Genomic DNA, 22,019 nt, shown 5'->3' with positions numbered 1-22,019 from the left:
ACTTCGTTTAAAAATTTTATATCATAGGATAAAAAAAATAGCCAGAAATATTTATAACAAATGATCGTTAATACAGGGTATCTCACAACTATGGTAGGTCCCTGAAATGGAGAGTAGCTGACGTGATTCTGAATAAGATTTCCCTATGCACAAATGAGGTTTGAAGCTTCGTTTTTGAATTATTAAGGAAAAACACGGACCAATCAGAGTGCGAGGATTACGCGTGCGTAGACACGAGAACGGCAGCTTCGAATAACGCATAGTTATGCAACGTGTGGTAATGCAACGCGTGGTAATCCTACGCGTAGTAATCCAATGCGTAGTAATTCAACGCGTACTAATACAGCGTGTGGATATCCAACGCGTAGTAATCTAGCGCGTGCATATTCTACGCGTAGTAATCCAACGCGTAATAATGCAACGCGTAGTAATTCTAAGCGTAGGAATCTAATGCGTGGTAATCAAACGCGTAGTAATCCAGCATGTGGATATCCAACGCGTGGATATTCGACGTGTAGTAATGCAACGTGTGGTAATGCAACGCGTGGTAATCCTACGCGTAGTAATCCAATGCGTAGTAATCTAACGCGTATTAATACAGCGTGTGGATATCCAACGCGTAGTAATCTAGCGCGTGCAAATTCTACGCGTAGTAATCCAACGCGTAATAATGCAACGCGTAGTAATTCTAAGCGTAGGAATCTAATGCGTGGTAATCTAACGCGTAGTAATCCAGCATGTGGATATCCAACGCGTAGTAATCCAACGCGTGGATATTCGACACGTAGTAGTCCAACGAGTAATAATCCTCACGCTCTGATTGGTCTGTGTTTTTCCTTAATAATTCAAAAACGAAGCTTCAAACCCCATTTTTGCAAAGGGAAATCTTATACAGAATCACGTCAGCTACCCCTCATTTCAGGGACCCATACTACTTATGAGACACCCTGTACAAATACTGCTAATTTTAATGAAAACTTGTTAAATTACAAATTTCAAACTTAGACATTTCAAAATTCAGAAATTTCAAATTTAGTAACTTTCAAGTAGAAATATGTTGTTCATATATATATTTTAAGAGAAACACGTAAATTGCTAAAGAAGTGAAGAATTTCAAATATATAAATTTTTAAATATTCAAGAAAGAAGTATAATTATATAATAAAAATGTGAAGGATATGAATTTCATTGTTAACCTAATATTAATCGCTTGAGTTAGATTTTAGTTAAAGAGTTGTCCCAAAAAGGCGTTGCAACATTTTACAATCGAGCATTTTATAACATACGGTAAAAGAGTATTAATCGTTCGTTCACTAAGTACAGACGCAAATGATGGAAAGAAACATTTAAGTGAAATATTGATTTCTATAATTCGATTGTTCTTCATTCTTACTACGAAAATTGTCGTTTAAATGTATCGAAAAAGCTGTAAATAGATATCCAAAAGTTGGATGAATTTGTTACTCTTCAATTACAATATATATACATATATGTATATAACAAGATAACATTGAACTTATTGTTAGAAAATTGTTTACTAATATAGCTATACGCCCGCTAATATAGTAACCTCTCGATAAATGCACTTTTGAAGTTTGAAATTCTCAAGTTTTAGGATCTGAAAATTTATAAAGTTATAAAATTGTAGAATTGATGTTACTATGTTTTAGAATTGGAAACTAAACAATTTTTAATTCATAAACTTTTTCAAATGCATAAAATAAAAATGTTTAATTTAAGAAATTTCTAAATTAAAAAATTTAGACATTTCAATATACAGAAATTTGAAGTTTAGTAATTTGAATAATTATAAGTTTCAATTTAAGAAATTTTCCAGTTCTAAGAAGGAACTGGTTCAGAGCCCTGTACGCACGCATTTATCGAACGGTCACTATCTACTTATTACCAAGATACACGTGCTAATTTCGACATTTCTCTACATTTTACTTCCTGAAAACGATACGATCACAGCTGGGACGTTTCGTTACAACGATGCAAAAATTATCGTGCATCATTTTCATTATCATGACAGACTTTTGATTTTTCGATCTGTTATTTATATTGGACGTTATAAGGCAAAACTTTAGAACTGTATCAAATTCTAGACACTTGACAAATCCTTGTCTCGATTAACACGTTTACGAATTGCACAAATTCGATCGTTTTTAACGCTTGTTAATTTCACGAATAATCTACGAATACGTATGCAATTTTTATCGTTGACAACTGGTCAAATATAAGTGTATATATGTTATACATATATAATTCGTTGAATAATTATCAAACTAGCTACTTCTCATTTCGTGGTAAATATTTTCGTCATCAAAATAACTTTCGAGAAAGAAATTCGTTTACACAATTCTTTGTTTCAAAGAAAATATATTATCTGAATAAAATTCATAGAAGATATATCTTTTGTCCTATTTAATACTTGTCGTGCATATTAATCGAAAAATAGAGCATATTTGAAAAGAATTTTATTGTATAATAAAACCGAAATGACTGTTTTATAAAAATGAAAAATCATAATAACATGTAAGACTTCTAAATGATTAGAATTATTTTCATTTTTATAATAGCTCCATTATTATGATTCCGTTATTAACCGAGTCTTTTTAGAGTACAGAAGTCATTCAGTTATTTTTCAATCATGCTCGATAATAACTCTTTGTAATCAAATAATTTTTTAACACAAACCAATTCCTGTATTCTTTTTTATCTTCAAAGCACAAGGAACAACATAACCTAACTAAATTACGCTATAAACAAATATACATTGACTGTATATTACATTTGTTATTACAAATGTCGTTTTATAAATGCTACTATTATCACTGTACACAAAAATATAGCTATATAATCTCTGTATAATTGGAAAGAACATAATCGTTGAAGCTAGAATATTTCTTCCCAAGTATGAGCAATTAATAATTAACAAACAAATAACGAAGACGACAAAACATCTTAATCCTAATTCTCGTACTTTCTGTTCGTTTTTATAACAATAACAAGAAAACAAAAATAAATCGATTAACAATTTTATCATCTACTTTTTACAAACAAATTTGTTACGACCAGAAATAACGGGTAACTTTCATAACATTTCTTTTTTAAAATTAGAATTTAGGGATCGCGAAAAAGAATTGAAATTCTTCATTTTGTATTTGAGAGAAAATTTTATTTAAATTTTGGGTGCTGAGCGTTAGGTGGGTAGCATAGCTCAATATCTCATGAGTTTTTATTCATTAAATGTTGTGAGGAAGAAAACAATTTGGTGGTAAAATATTGAGATATAAATTATGAGAGTTTTTAAAACTTTAATGTTAGTACTTTAATGACAAAGAGAGAAACATTTTTCAAACATATTTTTAAAGATTTCTACCATTTCCTATCTTCCTTCAGAGATTTTGCTTTTTGTTCTGTATTCAATATATATATTAAATATAAATATTTACCAATTAGTTTTTGGTTAGGTTTCTAAGAACAGAAGACATTGCAACAGAACAAATTATTTCTGTAATAATAAGATTTAGTAATTTAGAAAGAAATATAAAGCACAGAAATACATAAATAGAAGAAATCTCCAATGATGCAATTTCCTAACTCTCCAACTTTCAAATTTAGACACTACTGTCCTCATACGAGCTAGAGTGTAAACTCTTAAATTTCCAAATTAAATAAGTAACCCATCAGTACCCAAGTCTTCATTTTTTCATCTATCACCGATACCCAACCTAACGCTTCACCAAAAAATTTAAGCTAAGCAAACTTTCTCGCGTTCCATCTCAATAGGACCTTCGCCCCAAATCTTCCTATTTTTCGTATAAGGAACAAGTCCTACAAGAAGTCCAGAAACAATGATCCAACCTCCAGCCATGTGAAAGGACAAATCCCACGAATCCGTCACATCGAACAACCACCCAGCTAACGGTGGACCAAGAAGGTTTCCTATACCTTGACACAAAAGACTAAGACCATAGGCAGTGGTGAATCTTTCGAGAGGTATTAATTCTACGAGTATAACAGGAGTGAAGCTAAAATTACTGGCAAAAAATAGGCCGAATGCTGCCGAGGTAATCATCAACAGGTTGTAGTAAGGTGTTAATATTGACATTAAGACTGTTGCTATACCGCAAGCAACCAAGCACCACGTGTAAGTTTTACTAACGTTCATCCAAGGTTGATCGCCGGCCCAACCAAGACCAATCTGAAAATGAGGAAGATAAATATAACTGTCCAATTTAGTGTTTGTTTAATGATTAGATGTAGAAGATACCATTCCAATTGTGTTAGTGATGCCGATTATGCTGAGAAGATTTGCAGCGTCAGTTTCCGTGTAACTGTTTCTGGTGAGGTGCTCGGCGAGGTAAAAGTAAGGCACAATAAACCAAGTAAACAACAAGATCGTTGATAGCGAGAGCAATAAAAAGTGTAGTTCCAGGAACATTGAAAAATCCATCATACCCTTTAATAAATCCACTAACTCACTGTACCATTTCTGTGGAAGGAAAATTTTAATATGTTTAGAGATCTTTAAAATGGCGGCCTTGGTGGTGGGTTAACCACTGATTTTGTGGATGGGTCTTGTGGGATTTTGGTATTTTAGCATTTTGACATTTCAGCATTTTGGCATTTTGGTATTTTAATATTTTGGTATTTTGGTATTTTGATATTTTGGTATTTTGGTAATTTGGTAATTTGGCATTTTAGTATTTTGACATTTAGCATTTTGGTATTTTGGTATTTTGGTAATTTGGCATTTTAGCATTTTGACATTTTTGACATGGTAATTTGGGGTTTAAGTATTATACAATTTTTGATTTTTTACACTTTGGAATCACATTTTTGAAAAATCACCTTAACAAATTCTGCAACTTAGAACAAACTACTCCTAAAACAATCATTTGACTGCTTTTGTGGTTTTAGCATAAACCTACCTCTTCATTTTCTTTTGCCAATGTGGTCATACTGTTTCTATAAATGTCGGGACAGCTACTAGCCCTTAATCTGTACTTGTGCAAATTGAGAGCAGCACCACGATACATGACCGAATTTCTGTGGACTCTTATATCCTTGAAGTAGTGAGTATTCGTATTGAATTGCCTTCTCAGCCATGGAAGCGAATCTGTTCTGACAACACCACAGTTTAGTTCTCCAAAGCCTTTGGATGCTGGCTTCACTTTTCGACTGTCGGCTGTCTGAGAAATGGATTAGATGGAATTATAGAATTGGTAGTTTAACTATGATACTATGATTATTATTCATAGTATAATACACACTATGACTTTATAATTTTCATGTATAAAATCAATTACTGATCTATTTACAGAAAATTCTACTTGTACATTGCACGACACTATAAACCATATAACAAAAATTATTTATTTAGTAATTAATTATAACAGAAAATATTTTTTGCTGTATTCATACAGTGCGATAATTTTGCATAAAATTAATCTTATGAGTCCTAGTACTTATAGGTGTAGATTAGTAAAAATTTGTTTCCTCAACTACTTAAAATCATCAATAATAGATATATAGTGAAAATATTTGACAAGATTTGTTAAAAATAAAAATACCACCTATCAATTTTTCAAATGTTCAATATAAAAGTCAACATCTCAGTAAAATCAAATTGGACACTATCATGGATAGTTAGATTTCAACTAATAGTTTAACAAGCTCTAATAAATGTTTAACAAACTAATAATAATTGTACCAAGAAAGTATTATTTTAGGAATGTATTTGATAATTTTTTGCAAAATTATTATTTTAGGTTTTTCTACAGTAATCATACAGAGTTTGTTTCAAATCAGAATCCCAAAAGTTGTATACAGAAGTTCTATAGTCAAAATCAATTAAAATACATATAATTTTTCTTCACATCTAAGATATTCTTCCGATTAGATCTAACACTTTCCCGCTCATTGCAAAGAAATATCATAAAGGCAGTGAAATTTAAAGAGGTTGTAAAACTGTCTAAGCTTCGCAGAACATGGAATTTGAAGCCTGGTGAGGAAAAATATAAACTGTTTGGTTAGAAACGCGTATTCAAATATTTTATGGAATGTCAATGTACTGTGTAGTTAGTATACTTAAGAATCGTCAGAATAGACTAATATATTCGTCTTGACGTCATTGAAAGATCGTTACCTTTTATGGCTTAATCTTTTTGACTTATATAGGTGAGCTATAAAGCTGTTACACTCGATTTTAACGTAGAACTAAAAATTTAACATAGTGATATTGGCCATTTATTTCCAACCGAACTTATACGAATTTTCTCATTAATTTCTTCTATTAACATTATTTCTTCTCTAAGAATTTTCTCTAATATACTAACTGTATGTTCCTGTTCTTTCGTCAGCAGAGGATTTGCTTCTTCAGACTCCTTTTTGGACATCTTTTTAGTTATATGATTTTTAATGGAATTGCACGTGGACCCAGGATGAACATTATTCGTCACATGTGTATCTTCACTCTTTGGTCCATCGGTGGCTTGCTTGATCCTTTCAAATAAAATAAACAGTATTAAAATTCTAACATATTAATTAACAACATAAAATAGCAAGAATTGAAACAGTATAAATTATTATTAAAGTAAACTGTAAACCTCATAGACATCGTAACGACACTCTTGTTGCCGACTTCTCCAACGGAATCCTGCAACTTCTTATCCGAATAACTTCTACAGGATAGAAGATTAGGATAGTTCTCCAGAATGACCTTGCAGAGCCTCGGATTCGTAGCCAGCTGTTCTAATACCTCCACAGGCACCTATAATTCTCAAAAATGTACATCTCACATGATTTTTCTATAATTTTAGTTCGAACAATTTTTATAAAAATTTCGGATATTTTACTTGAGGAATTATATCAATGATTAACTAGTCTGGAAGCTAGTGAAATTACGCAGACGTAAAAATTTCAGTTTCGTTAATTAGAGCGTTTTTATCTAATTGTTTACTTAATTAAAGCTCAGCGTGACTTATAGTCAGAGTCAACATTCTTGTTTGCTTCGGGATATACACAAGAATTCTATTTCATCAAACAGTAGTGTCAGATAAAAATTTAAAATCACTTGCCAATTTCTATTATTATAGATTAAATTTTTATAACAATTTTCATTTATACAATGTAAGGATAAGATGAATAGAAGAGTGCCAACTTGTTAGACATGCACATATGTCTATTTAAAGAGTAACTAAAAAATTTTTATTTCAATGATCTACTACCTGCTAATGACATTATTCTGTCTCAAAATGGCTGCCACTTATGTCATAGACATCAGCTTCAGACATCTAAATACATCCAATTTCTTCAAAACTTTATACAATCACAGATTGTCTGCTACATCAGATTTTAACTCTTTACTGAATTTGCAATTTGATAGTGGATAATAGTTTTGATGTGATAGTTCAACTTAATACAAAACTTCTTCGGGTAGCAGCCATATTGTACAAGTAGTGTCACTGGCAGGATAGGTCACTGAAATAAAAATTATTGAGTTACTCTTCATACATTTCAATAGGAATGCAAGCTAGAATCATTTAAAAGTTAATTTCTACCTGAATAATCTTATTCTAGATAATATATGAGTAACCCTAATATATAAATAATTGTATCTATAAATAATATATAAATTCTATCTGAGTAACTGGACCTTATATAATACATGAATAGCCGTATCTAAATAACCCTATCTACAATGAATAATCCTATCTGACTAATACCCTACATAATAAATGAATAACCCTGCCTACAACAGTCCTACCTGACCCTACCTCAAGATCACATAACTTCTGCCCTCTCCAAGCTCACCTTCTCGTTATGCTTCACAAAAGTAGGCAAATTGACGACGCTCCTGAACTTAACATCCCCATTACTCGAATGTGGATCATCCGTGGTGGTACTAAGAATCTGCAACAAATACTCCGGCGTGTGTCCGCTCTTTAGCATTCTCCTAAGCTCCTCGACTCCCGGGAACTCGTCAACGGGGCTCGCGATGGATCTCTCGCACTCGGACTTGGTGGTCGACTTCTTCGGAGTGGTCCCGTTCTGCTTCTGCTGCTCGATGATCCACCACTCAGGATCGCGCATCACCGTACCGCAAACAATCATGTTGAAAAAGGTACCCGCTAAGAGCAAGCAAGTGCCCCGCCATCCATACTCCTCGATGAAGAACGTGGTCATGGGGGCGTAAACGAAGGTACCGATACCGGTGCCGCATGCACCGAGACCTACAGCTAGCGTTCGCTTCTTGTCGAACCAGTACGCGATGCTCACGACCGCAGTGACGTAGCACAGACCCAGACCGAGACCCGCAATCACTCCAAAAGTTAAGTACATTACCTCGATGGTGTTGCTGAAGCAGCTCAGCACGAAGCCCAGCCCTGAGATCAGACCGCCCAGGATGGTCATCGCCCTGCATCCGTAACGATCGACCAGAGCGGACATAATGGGACCCGACAGAAGGGGTACGGCCATAAACAACGACCCTATCCAAGCAGTCTTCGACTTGGACGCACCGAACTCCTGAAGGAATTCGATGTACAGCAACCCGAAGCTGAAGGACACTCCATCGGCTATCATGGAGATGATCAAGGAAGCCAGCACGACTACCCAGCCCCAACCGCCGTCCGGTACTTTAGGTTTACTCGGAAGGATCTTATCTCTGGATTCGCCTTCCAAATCCAGGACGCTGTCGGAGTCGATAGAGTCGCGGGTGTCGTCTTCCCTGAAGCCGGGATTGGAGGTTATTATCGTTCTGGTCTCGGGGTAAACCTTGTGATCGTTTTCTCCGAGTCTCTGGAACGGATGCCCGAAACTGGAGGTAGGTACTAATTCGTTCTTGTTGGTAGGACTGGGTCCTATCGTGAGGTTAGGCGAGCTCAGGTAGCTGTTCTCGATGGGGGTAGGCGGCACTCTATCCTCGGTGCAGTCGGTTCCGGGGCTTAGCAGATCGATCTTGTCCTCCAGATCATCGGCCAGACTTAGGTCCTTGCTTCTGTCGATTTCTGGTGATAGAGTTAGGAAGGTGTCCTTATCGGGAGATAGAGACTCCACGCTTCTGTCGATGGTGCGAGCCGGCGTGGACTGCAGCAACCTCTCGTCGGCCAAACTGCTGAGGTCCTCGGTGTTCCCGGAGTCCTGGCAGATCCCGGAACTTTTGGTGGAGAGGACGCTTTGGGAACGGGATAAGTCGATCGTTTCCAGGGTGTCCGGGTCGGGAGTGCCGCAAGGCGTACTCGGAAACACGGTCGGACTGCCATTTTGCCAGCCGACGATGGGTGCTCGTTTCGGATGACGACCGTTCAAATTTGTTTGATTATAGTGATTGTTCGGTCGTTGGCAGTAGTTCGAATCCTTGACGCTCAGTCCATCTCGCCTGATGAAGTTTCTTGAACCGTTACCTTGAATGTCGTTATTGTTATTCCAATTGCACACGGGTTTGTACGTAATAGGTTGTACGCTTGATTCAGCCTCTGTTTCGCATAGGAAGTTCTCGTTTCTGTCGGTCATTCTTATTCTAAATGTAAGTAATAGCCGAGTGGATCCAACGACGGGGCCAGCCCTTCAGCCCTTGGATCTCGCTCGGGAATGATCGGCCGCGCCCTTCAGCTACCATAAGGACTTCCCAGCCGATCTTGGGTGGGTCACTAAACGTCGCTGACCTCAGCATGCACGCTTCCTCTTCGTTCTTCTCCTGTGAAAAAATATTAGCTCTTTTCAATTTGTTGGAAGGGTTGTGTAGAAACTGTTGAGAACGAGATACAAAAAGATTATTCGATCTGAACTTGAGGGAAATTTATAATTTGGCCCTCATGGTTTTCGATTTTGCTGTGATAATAGTCTTCTGTGAGAAATATGTTTATCTATAATTTTAGTCTTAAATGATGAGTTGATGGTCAGAAAAGATAATACACTTATTTATAAGAAAATCAGAGTTCCTATGAATAAATAATTTCTTCGGATCAAAATATAAAAATTTTAGTAAAATAATTTTACGTTGCAATATGTATTATTTTTAGATTTTATAATTTTTAGTAATTGTCTTCAGTGTTGTTGTAAATGCAGCATTGTTCATAGAGCATATACAGTGACGTGAAAAACTTATCTTTGTAATACAAGTAAAGAAATACATAGTATTGAGATTTCTAATGAGTTTATTTATACTAAATTCTGTTAATTATTCAGTATTAATATAGCACAATATTTAAGAATGATATTCGATAAATTATAATTACTCATCAATAAAACGTCAAAAAGTGTTTCCACTAGAAATGATTTCCAGCTGTTATTCAAAATGGCGCCATGCTAGTGGGTGACTCGGTTCTGCCCTAATTGCAATCGCGCTGACATTCTTCATTGTATCAATGTAAAACGGTATAAAGTCAACGTAAAAAATATTTGTAATTGTAGAAAAAACGAAGTATAGCTAGAGGTAGAAATACAGAAATTAATATTAGATCATCGGTGATTTTTCATCGAACGAAAGGCAAAACGTTACGACGTATTACAGATATAGCACTGTAAAAGTCTATGGTTTACGAAGTATACAAAAGACATTTAAAAAATTAGTTCATTGATGATAAACTACAATTTTCACATAACTCAAAGAAGCAGTTTTGTTTCGTCTATTATTTTGTTCACATGTTTTGCAGAAAAATACATCTTGATAAGAAGATACATGTAGTACTTGGTAATTAGTAGAATCATTCATAAATAAATTCAAAACAAATCGAAATACCGTTTATTTCTTTATTTATTACAAAATAAAAATGTTTCGAAAGCTTTTTCACGGCACTGTATGAATCTTGAGCTATAGAAAATGCGTAAGTCTTCTTATACATATGGAGGGTGTGTCTGACGACACATAATCCTATTTTACTAGCATTCAATCTGTTCTTTACGACATTAGGTACTTTGCTATACACGTTACGCAATTTTTGATCCGTATATTATTTTAAAACTTACGTAAAACCGTCTACTTGACTATCATGATTATAAAATAATAAAAAAAAAACGGAGTCTACCTGCTTCAGTATCATATTGTTCATAACTTCTAACATAAGGAACTACTACTTAATGAAATGCTGTAATTAGAAAATATGAAACCAAATGCAAAAATGAGTCAGTAACAATTAATAAAATGGATACTATAATCATGTAACAATAAAGAAATAAAATAATAAACAAGTAAACAATAATAATAATTAACAAAATGATAGTATAATCATGCTAAAAATAAATAAAATAGTAAACAAGTAAACAATAATAAAATAAATAAACAAAGTACATATACTATCAAAATAAAGTAAAATTCGAATAAATAAAATGTGTAATCTGGAAAAACACAAAGAAAAATACAGAATAATATTAGAAAAAAAATTCAAGAGTACAATTGATAGAAGTGCAGGGGAAAAGTGTCACTTAAATAATTAATTAAAGAGAAAAGAAAAGAATAGGTATTTACTCACCATTAAGGTAATATAGGATGACTTATAAGGCGTGCATGCGTGTTTGGGTGTAAGAATGTGCATGCGACACTGAACGGCGTGAGCAAAGAAAAGAAATCGATAGAGAAAAATAAAGGTGTACTATATTTGCGATCAAACGGTCGAGCGATCAAATTAACTAGCCGTATGCTAAAACAAGCGAAGCATGTAATGTCAATTAAATAACTCAGAAGCTGCAAATAAAAAATTCTTATTAAAAGCAAAATAAAATATTACGTTTCCTGAAAAAACATGAAAATCAGTGCATAATTAATTAACACCTGGGTGCATACTTGCAAGCATCTACAATTTTTAATTTTATAGTGTATTAGTTTTTCGTTACTATTACATAATATGTGTGTACTTAAATATAGCTGTAAATGTAAATAAATAAATATGAATATAAATATAAATAATTAAACATGAATATAAATATAAATAAATAAACATGTAATGAATAATCTTTATGTGAGATCATAACATATATTTGATGCATTAAATATGTATGTACAAAATAATGTGTAGTTACATTCATATAAAAAAATAGTCAAATATTATGAAATAATTATTTGTTATATATATTCATTTTCTTTTATAATTCAGGGTATGAAGATATTAAAATAGACTTATCGAAAGTTAAATAATTTACATTTCTACTTTCGCTGCTCCAATATCATTTCCAGTGTATACGCGATAAAAAAAGTATTTGCCATCGGAGATTACAAACGTATTTTATCTGATGTCGCTTTAGGGTAACGGTATAATGGAACACTAGCTTTCAATTAGAAGACAGTGTTCAACTTTTTATTTTGTAAAAATAAATAAAGAGAATTCGAGTATGCAATATATCCAGAGACAAAGATTTTCGGTGAAATATGAAAAGGTATATTTTACAATCTTCTATCATTTCAAATATGTTTACAATTTATTAACTACTAACAGTATTATTCATTTATTCATTTTTTTTTTTAAATATTCATTTATTCATTTTGTTTTGAATATTTATTTATTCATTTTTTTTTAAATATTTATTTGTTCAGATCCATTATTTTTGCATTATACAAAACTTTTACAGTACTTAAGGGTATACAATTAATTTAATTTAAAAGAGAGGAATAAAAGACAAAAAAAATTAATGGAAACAATGAAAAATATTTCAGATTAATACAAGAAAAATGAACGTATAATGAAATGTATTATGTTTCATAGATTTCTAATGATTTTTATTTTCCATCGCCCTATTTGCATCCGCCCCTGTCTGTATCAGCAGTTTGATCGTTGACACGTAAGAGTATTATCCTAAAACACTTTATCAATTATCGCTTATATAAATACTAGAAGGTCGACTTTTGTGCTAAGTATCTGCTCGGAGCCTGATAAAAACGGTCGTGAATCACCTGTTAACACTTATGTCAATAACCGGCTACCCTTTTGCTCTTTACCACTTCAAATTTTTAACATTCTCGGATAAAAAGATCAACAAATTTAGATTACCGTTAATCGATAAGTTTCGTGCTGACGTATCTGCGTTTCTATTTTAGAAACTCGCTAAAAAAGATATTTCATACTTCGTGTAAGTGCGCAATATTTAAATCCATAAATTCAATCGCTTTTTAAATTTGTATATTAATTGCGAATTTATTTCTTATTAATAATATAATGAAGACGATTAGTATTAATAATAATGAGGACTATTGTCAATAGTTAGTAGTTTCGAGCTATTTATCGATAGAATTTCAGACCTGTAAATTGGGCGGGAAAATATGAAAATTTAAAATAATAAGTTTTTAAAAATAAAAAAAATGTATATATCGGTAAATTTCAAAATATATATTATATTAAGTATTAAAGTTTAAATAATCTATAAACATCTATAAACAAATAATTATTTAATTTATTAATATTTGCATAAATGTTTATGACTATTTATTTAAATTATAATAACATCAAATTAATTTACAAGATTGTATAAACCGAATAAAATTAAATAATTTATTAAAATGTACAAATATTTTCGAGATAATTTATTTAAATTGTAATAAAGTACAAAAGAATTTTATTAAAAAATATTGCTAAAAAATATTTAAATATTATTCAATTTAATTTAAATATTCTTCAAAAAATTTTTAAATGTAGGAGATCAATACTTAATTACATAAAAAAGTCAAGTATCAGATTGAATGTCAAATCGATACTAAATTGTAGGTTCTTTAACAGAATTACATCATTTCCGGAAGAACTTACGTCAAAGATCAACAATTTTAGATTTCCGTTTTGGCAAACGATTCTAAGAGAACTGTGTCACAAGGTTACTAGATCGCCAGCTTCTTAGAAATAAAAACAACCGACAAAGTTTAATCGTGCAATTTATAATTTTATGAGAGAATCGATGAAGACTCAATCGATACAAGTTCACTGCTATTTTAAGCCGTACGTCTACCCTTTTCATAGTTCTGCCTAACTGTGCCTCCATTAGTCGAAGAAACCTTGAACTTTTAATTTAAACGCGAAAGAAAAATTAAATATATTTTAATTCTAAAGTTGTTAATATTACAACTGATAATTGCAGTATCAATATTAGAATCGCATGTTGACAATATCAGAACTGAATAATTTGCGATTTTCAATTCGATAACACTCGATATATTGTGGTCAAAACATATCTAGATTTCTAGTTAAGTGGCATTTTTAAAGACTACATTTTTCCCAAAGTGTTTCTACAAAATTTGATTAAAAGATAACACCAGATATTTGAGATAAAAATGATAATTTAATTCTTAATTTAAAAATATGTTGTTAAAAATGAATCTTTAATAGTTAATCAAACAGTTAAAACTCATAAGTTACTATAAACAAAGAACTGCTGTCAAGAATTTGAAACTCCGTATAAGAGATGTGAAAATAAAAATTGTATCTGATGACACAGATCAGTCTTTCACATGTAATCACTTGAGTAATTCTACTTGAACTTCTTCATTCAATATCGTACCGAACGTTAGCGAATATTTATAGAGACAATAAACCTTTCCACGCTGAAAGAAACATCGCCGATAAAAAAGGGAAAATAAGATCGTTATTAAACATTGACTTTTTATTGATGCCGCACTGAAATGATCGTAGAAATATATCTTTCTGTATTTTATAATTTTTGCCTTTAACAATGTTACACGATTGATTATTCTGTCAACTGCTGGATGGACCTTCACCTACTAGGTGTGGCTGCAACTTTAAGGTTATCTTATCAGGAAGCAAATTTAAAATGGCCATTATTAGTCTGCACGCGATGACTCCTTAATCGTTACTATATTTATCGTTCCTGAATCCTAATAAATCATTCGTATATTTTGCCGATTACCGCTAACGATGAACGCGATTTTTTTCAATGCGAATACTTTGTTATTCTACGTAGGACTCTTACATAGGACTCCCTCTGTTGCAAGGGACGCGCATATAAACAATAGAAACGCGTAACGGTTAAATGCGTTTCCGCGCAAAATTCAAAAACCGTAGGCAGCGAAAAAGATTAGTTACTCTTTAAAATTTTTTACGACTACGATTTTAAAGTAAACTGTCTTGTAAATCGAGTGTGTATTGAGAAGTTAGAATTGAGAGGTAAAAAAGTGCAATATTTGAACTGAAATATTCATACTTCATGGTTATTTTATGTAAGTACACATTTCTTGCGAAATATTTCCTTTTCTACGTTTTTTACATTTTCGAATATTTTACATACACGATATAATTTATACATCTAACAAAATTTTAAAAATTATGAATTTCAGAAATTTTAAATTTCTAAATCTTCTAATTTCTATATCTCTAAATTTGCAAATTAAATAATCTAAAAATTTTTGAACTAGTAAATTGTAATTCACGTAAAAGTCACAATCAACCAAAAAAAAGGTACAATTTTCTTAAGTGGTTCTAATAAAAGAGTATCTCTATAAAGTTGTTTAGTTTCTCAGATAATTCATTATCAGGAATATCTTCTGAGTACAAACATGTTCATTCAATTTTGTCCCCGATAGTACGAGTTACGTCACGCGTGACTCAACATCCATAAGGCAAAAGGGTTGTTTTCCACTGATAGAATTTATCGATAATATACCGACAACGTTCCGGGCTACACTGATTTGTTTTTGTTTTTCTTCCAGAATCGCGCTGCATATTTCAGTTGGCAGCGAGACCGAGAGCACGCGCTTACGCTTTCAATAATTTACCTTTCGTTATTATAATATTTTGTATAAATATATTCTTTACATAGTACATAACGGTGAAACGCTTCTTCTTAATTGGGAAAATAGCACAAACATGTTGGTAAAAGATTTTTTTAATATCTTGCTCATAAAAGAAAATAAAATAATGAAAAAGTTTATAATTCTTGCATTAGAATTGTGTCACCGATATGTTACTGCTTGTTGACGTTCGATTTAACCGTTTTCTTCGGACATTCTTCTATCTTCGGCAAACTTCAATCAATGTAGAATAGCCTTAATCGTGTAATCACGATATAAGTGGAAGTTCTGAAAGATTCGCTTATTTCGAAACTTTAACCTATCAATTTTTCCAATCGCATTTAGACATTTCAATCATAGCTACGATTTCGGCTGTCAGATGAATCACGTGATTATCCGAGTAGCACCGAAGTAAAACGAAGTTATCCGATGTGTCATTACTCGTCTGTTTACCGCCAATATGACAATAGTAAAAGCTCGTAATAAGTGAAGCGCTTGAAATTGCAAATTAATGTTTCGAATTACGTCGTGTTTGGTCTCATTTTAATCAGGAAAATGTCAGAAATACAGTGGTAAAAATTTTATAATAAAAAAGTCAAAAATAAATAGGATTTACCTTGCATTAAGATTGTTCCCCGATATGTTTGTTTATTTTTTATTCTTCCGACGCGACGTTTTTACCACTGTCTTTCGCTACGTTCGGTAAACTTCAATGAACGTAAGAAGTACACGATATAAACGAAAAGTCAGTCCCGAGAGATTCGTATTCATATATATTTTACTATAAACCTCAAGATCCACGAAGGTAATAAAACCTGTGACGTAAGATGGTCGATAAAAAGTATGTAGTCTATGTAGTTTATCGGGACAAAGATGTCGGGTCGCTGCTCTGTTTTTTGGCAAATTCACAAAAATATCTGCGAGTGTGATTGTGTGTTTGTAACGCACAGGACGAATCAGGAGCGCCTAAGGAGGGTGATCGAAGGGGGTCACCATGACGACCGCCTGGTCGATTTCAACGTCGCTCAACTATCGAAGAAAATTCAACAATCGAGATATCTCTCGTAACAAAATCCATTTTCCGATTGGTTAACTACACATATTGTTAAGGTAAAAACTGTCAATTTTAAGAAATAGGAAATAACAAATCGGTTATACGGAAGAAGTGACTTTTATTATTCTAGAAATACGTGGTTTTACGAACTCACTCGCTGACATTGAGAAACGGAAATTCTGCCATTACTCAAACATCTATTGCGCGCATTATTCAAACTCATACATACTATTTCCAACTCATAGATACCATTTATCGAAAATGACGGATCTTAAATTTCTTATACTGAATAACGAAAGTTAATAAAATATTTTCTTATACTGAATGACTAAAATTATTAAAATATTTTCGTTAAAATAAAAGATCATGTAACAAAGGGTTAATAATTACATCGATATGTATTAATCAATACAAAGAAATGAAGAAAACAATTGTAGACGCATCGACGAACCGATTAGTTGGATTTCTTAAGGAAAAAGCTTGAAACAATGAAACCTTATCGAACTGATTAACTATTTGTACGAGTTCCACTGTGTCATGTTGTACGGATATCCTGTTAATTATCTCAAACGCATCGGTGAAAGTAAATTACCATTCATCGCACGCACTACGTGTATGGTAATATCTTTTATCGGTGTTATGCTATTTTATACGCTACGATTAGAACGTAGTGAAATTATCGAAATTTTCCACGATTATCTAAAAACGATCGATAAGATTAGAAATTCGTTGTTCTTATTCAACCCTCTTGAATTCCGTGTGGAACATTTTCAAAGAGTCTATTGTAGCTATTTTTATGTAAAATTAGGTATAACCTTATTCTATTTGGTAGTATTCGAAGTTTAAAGAAATTGGATAATGAGAATGAACAAATTTAGATTTCATTAATTATATAAATTTTGTTGGTGTGTTATTGAAACATAATATTACATTTTAAATGATATAGTTCGAATTCGATGTAATTTGAGTTTGATATAGTTCAAGCGTAATATGTCATGATCTATGTAGTTCGATTTCAATATAGGTCGAATTCGATATAATTTGAGTGCGATATAATTGGAGTGTAATACAACTCGAATGCGACATAAGTAGAGGGCGATATAATTGGAGTGCGAAATAATTCGAGTGCGATATAATTCGAGTGCGATTTAATTCGAGTGCGATATGATTAGAATGCGCTATAATTCGAGTGCGATATAAGTCGAGTGCGCTATAATTCGAGTGCCATATGATTCGAGTGCGATAGGATTCGAGTGCGATATAAGTAGAGTGCGATATAATTCGAGTGCGCTATAATTCGAGTGCGATATAATTCGAGTGCGATTTAATTCGAGTGCGATATGATTAGAATGCGCTATAATTCGAGTGCGATATAACTCGAGTGCGATTTAATTCGAGTGCGATATAATTTGAGTGCGATATGATTAGAATGTGCTATAATTCGAGTGCGATATAACTCGAGTGCGATTTAATTCGAATGCGATATGATTAGAATGTGCTATAATTCGAGTGCGATATAACTCGAGTGCGATATAATTCCAGTGCAATATAACTCGAGTGTGATATAACTAAAGTGCAATATAATTCGAGTTCGATGTAGGTCGATCTCGGTATAACTAAAATGTGATATAATTCGAGTTTTATATAATTAGACTGCGATAAAATCTCTATAAACCCCAAACATATAAATAATGTTATTTTTACACAAGACTACACGCAATCTTTTTATTACTGGTACGAATCTTAAGAATACGGATTAATGAGAACAAACAAATTTAGATTTTATCAGTTACACAAATTCTGTTGGTTTATTATCAAAAAGTATTATATCATATTTTATTTGATATAGTTCAAGTTCAATAGAAAATCGCAAATAACAATTTATTCTAATTTAAAATAACTACAATATGTTTTCTTTTGTCAACTGTCTAGTAACATCACATTTATAGATGTCGGTCACCGGAGACCAGAATGATGTTTCACATGTTAATCACGCAAGAAGTTAATTAATGAATGGAAAATGTAAATTGGAAAACTGCAATTATAGTATTGTGAATAATTGCAATTAAAGTAGCGCGTCTTACTATGTAGGTAGTTTTTACTTTAGAGAAACCATTGCAGTAGAAACAGACATATTTAATAAAACATATCTGAATTTTCTTTTAGATGCTAATTATAGTAATGTTAAATTTTCATATTTTCCCATTATTTTAAATTTAGAAATTTTAGACTGATCCAAATTTAAAAACTTTCAAGTTTCAATTTTTACATATTTTAATTACTATATTTTTAAGTTATCAAGTTTTTGAATTTTAAAGAGTTTAATTACCACATTTTTAAGTTATAAAATTTTTGAATTATTCAATATTTTAATTAACACATTTTTAAGTTACAAAATTTTTTAATTTTTTAATTTTTTAATTACCATATTTTTTATTTATAAATTTTTTGAATTTTAAATAGTTTAATTACCACATTGTGAATTTGTAAAGTTTTTGAATTTTTAAATATTTTAATTATGACATTTTTAAGCTATTAAATTTTTGAATTTTTAAATTTCAATGTTACTAAAATATTACTACAATATTGCTAAATTGTCAAATCTTTAATTTCCAAAATTCTGGTATTTTCAAATTTCCAAATTCCCAAATACTCAAATCCTAAAAATTCTAAATTAGAAACATTATCAATTCCTAAATTTCTAAATTTAAAAGTGTCCAAAACCCAAAAATTCGTACACCAAAAAGTGATAGCACCTCCTCCTCCGCATCGCCATTTTTCATCAAGAAGGGCGTAGACTTTCTAGGAAGATTTCTAAGAAAACCCAAAGTCACTGGAAAAATGTACGAAGAGTCATAATCCTAGAGATTCCAGAAAGAACAGATCCCAGGAAGAAGCCAAGGCGATCACAAGAAATATCTCCTACACCTTCTTTTAACAAATAATAAAGAAACCCACGTTACACCCTAGTTATAGATTTTCGGTCCATGACATAACCTATTCGCGTTAATTCCATAACTCGATCACTTAAAATCAGCTACCGAGGTGATGTAAATACAGCACAAAATAAATGTTTCCTCGTTATAATCGGTTTTTCGCGGAAATATTTAGTGCTACGTAAATCGATACTACACATCGGATGATATACAAAAGATCTAGGTCAAAGAAATTGGATAACGGCAAACGGTTCGAAACGCCGACAAAAAGTTTGATACGAAAAATAACAATGTCCGCTGTCGAAAACAAAGCCAGAATTAATCTCGCCGATAACGCGAAGAGATCGAATGGTACACGATAATTTTTCAATCAACAAATGTCTGTCGATTAAATCTATATTTCATTCAATTAATTGTGTATTTGATTAAAATGATTAAGAATGTCCCCTGGTCATTTTATTACAGTAATAGTTTACGAAATATTTTTTAAAATGAAGGTTATTTTATTTCATCTCAAAAAATGCAATTTAGAATTTATTTAAGATGATGGATTGTATTTAAGATGATAAATTTATGTTTTTAAAAATAAAATTAAAATTTATTTATTTTTCGTTAGGTGAAATTTGTAAATTTGTATACTGACGCAATTTCGATTAAATAGTATTGAATTTCTAATAATTAGACAGAAATCAGTATTTTAATTTTTGTTTTATTTTTATCTGTTACCTTTTCAAATTATAGTTTGAATTTCATAGCGTGAATGAACATAATTTTCCAAATAGCGTTACTATACCTATTATTGCCTGTATATTAAAAACGTTCGTGAGATTCATGCACGCGTGATCAAAATGTCAACTATTTCTATCCCGCCATCGAACGTCAGTGCGAAATCGATTAATCAATTAAACAATTAAAGTCGAAAATAATTTATCGTAAAACTAAATACTTTTCTACGATAATAAAAAATATATTTAAAACAATTAACATTTCGAATAATTTTCACACACATCGTGCACAAATATTTCCAAATAAACAGTAAACAAAATAAAAGTAACTAAAGTGTAAGAGTGACTAAAGTAACTAAAGAAAGTAACCAAAGCAAGAATTAAAAATGGAAATTGATATTCGAACAAGAGTGGTGACATAAAATTACTAATGTGATAAAAGAAACAGCGGTTTAATTATTAACTTACCCACGAGAAATGTTCCCAGCGTTTTCGCGGTGTTTTTTCTTGCTGCGACAGCGAACCGAGTGAAAATTCTTCAATTCACCGAAAGATTCGTTCGAGGTTAGTCAGCTTCCAGTCGCGTGATTACTTTTGATCGATATCCACCACGACTCGTGCTGTCACAAAATGCAAACCTTTTTCTTTATTACATGTGCATAACCAACCACTTCGATTGAACGCGCCCTGAGTACTGAAATAGAGTCGGCCAGCGCTACTGGCGTTCACGTCATTAAATTGCTTCCGAGTGTGTACACCTACGACTGAAAGAGGGCGCAACTCGTTTCTTCGTGCGCGCACACATAGGATTGCTGAGACACCCTTGCATCCACGGTTTCATTTTTTAGTGATTCAAAATAATGATGTAGGGAAAAAGAGTCGGTAGTAGTTTAATGGTGAACAAATTTTTAAATATTAAATTTAGGAGTTTGCAAGTTTGCGGATTTGGGCATTGGAAGTTTCTGGAAGCATTGAATGTTAAGTTTAGAGGTTTTGGGATTTAGAGAGTTTCAAGTTTGGGAATTTTAGGGGTTGGAAATTTTGGAAGTATCAAATATTAAATTTAGAGATTTTGGGATTTAGAGAGTTTCAAGTTTGGGAATTTTAGGGGTTGGAAATTTTGGAAGTATCAAATATTAAATTTAGAAATTTTGGGATTTAGAGAGTTTCAAGTTTGGGAATTTTAGGGGTTGGAAATTTTGGAAGTATCAAATATTAAATTTAGAGACTTTGGGGTTTAGAGAGTTCCAAGTTTGGGAATTTAGGAATTGGAAATTTTGGAAGTATCAAATATTAAATTTAGAGGTTTTGGAATTTAGAGAGTTTCAAGTTTGGGAATTTGGGAATTGGAAATTTTGGAAGTATCAAATATTAAATTTAGAGGTTTTGGAATTTAGAGAGTTTCAAGTTTGGGAATTTGGGAATTGGAAATTTTGGAAGTATCAAATATGAAATTTAGAGATTTTGGGATTTAGAGAGTTCCAAGTTTGGGAATTTAGGAATTGGAAATTTTGGAAGTATCAAATATGAAATTTAGAGATTTTGGAATTTAGAGAGTTCCAAGTTTGGGA

At 32.1% G+C, this 22,019-nt stretch overlaps 1 protein-coding gene across 1 annotated transcript; it reads right to left on the bottom strand.

Annotated features, from left to right (window-relative positions):
* Positions 1-2: 2 nt before the first annotated feature.
* Positions 3-21,179, bottom strand: LOC100881636 (uncharacterized). The gene is made up of 7 exons (XM_012282414.2): positions 20,917-21,179; positions 7,822-9,706; positions 6,615-6,778; positions 6,345-6,510; positions 4,938-5,198; positions 4,277-4,498; positions 3-4,207 (listed from the first exon to the last, which is right to left on the bottom strand). Exons 2-7 carry the CDS (start codon positions 9,520-9,522, stop codon positions 3,755-3,757), a joined length of 2,967 nt encoding a protein of 988 aa, XP_012137804.2. The 5' UTR covers positions 9,523-9,706; positions 20,917-21,179; the 3' UTR covers positions 3-3,754.
* Between the last annotated feature and the right edge of the window lie 840 nt (positions 21,180-22,019).

The sequence above is a fragment of the Megachile rotundata genome, chromosome 3 (assembly GCF_050947335.1).
Source record: "Megachile rotundata isolate GNS110a chromosome 3, iyMegRotu1, whole genome shotgun sequence".
NCBI classification, from domain to species: Eukaryota; Metazoa; Arthropoda; class Insecta; order Hymenoptera; family Megachilidae; genus Megachile; species Megachile rotundata.
This window is presented reverse-complemented; position numbering and strand designations above follow the sequence as displayed.

Coding starts and splice junctions, on each gene's coding strand:
- LOC100881636 (XM_012282414.2), bottom strand. CDS start 9,522: ATGACCGACAGAAACGAGAACTTCCTATGCGAAACAGAGGCTGAATCA. Junction 6,779..7,821: donor TTGTGAAGCATAACGAGAAG/GTGAGCTTGGAG, acceptor TGAGAATTATAG/GTGCCTGTGGAGGTATTAGA. Junction 4,499..4,937: donor TGGCAAAAGAAAATGAAGAG/GTAGGTTTATGC, acceptor TTCCTTCCACAG/AAATGGTACAGTGAGTTAGT.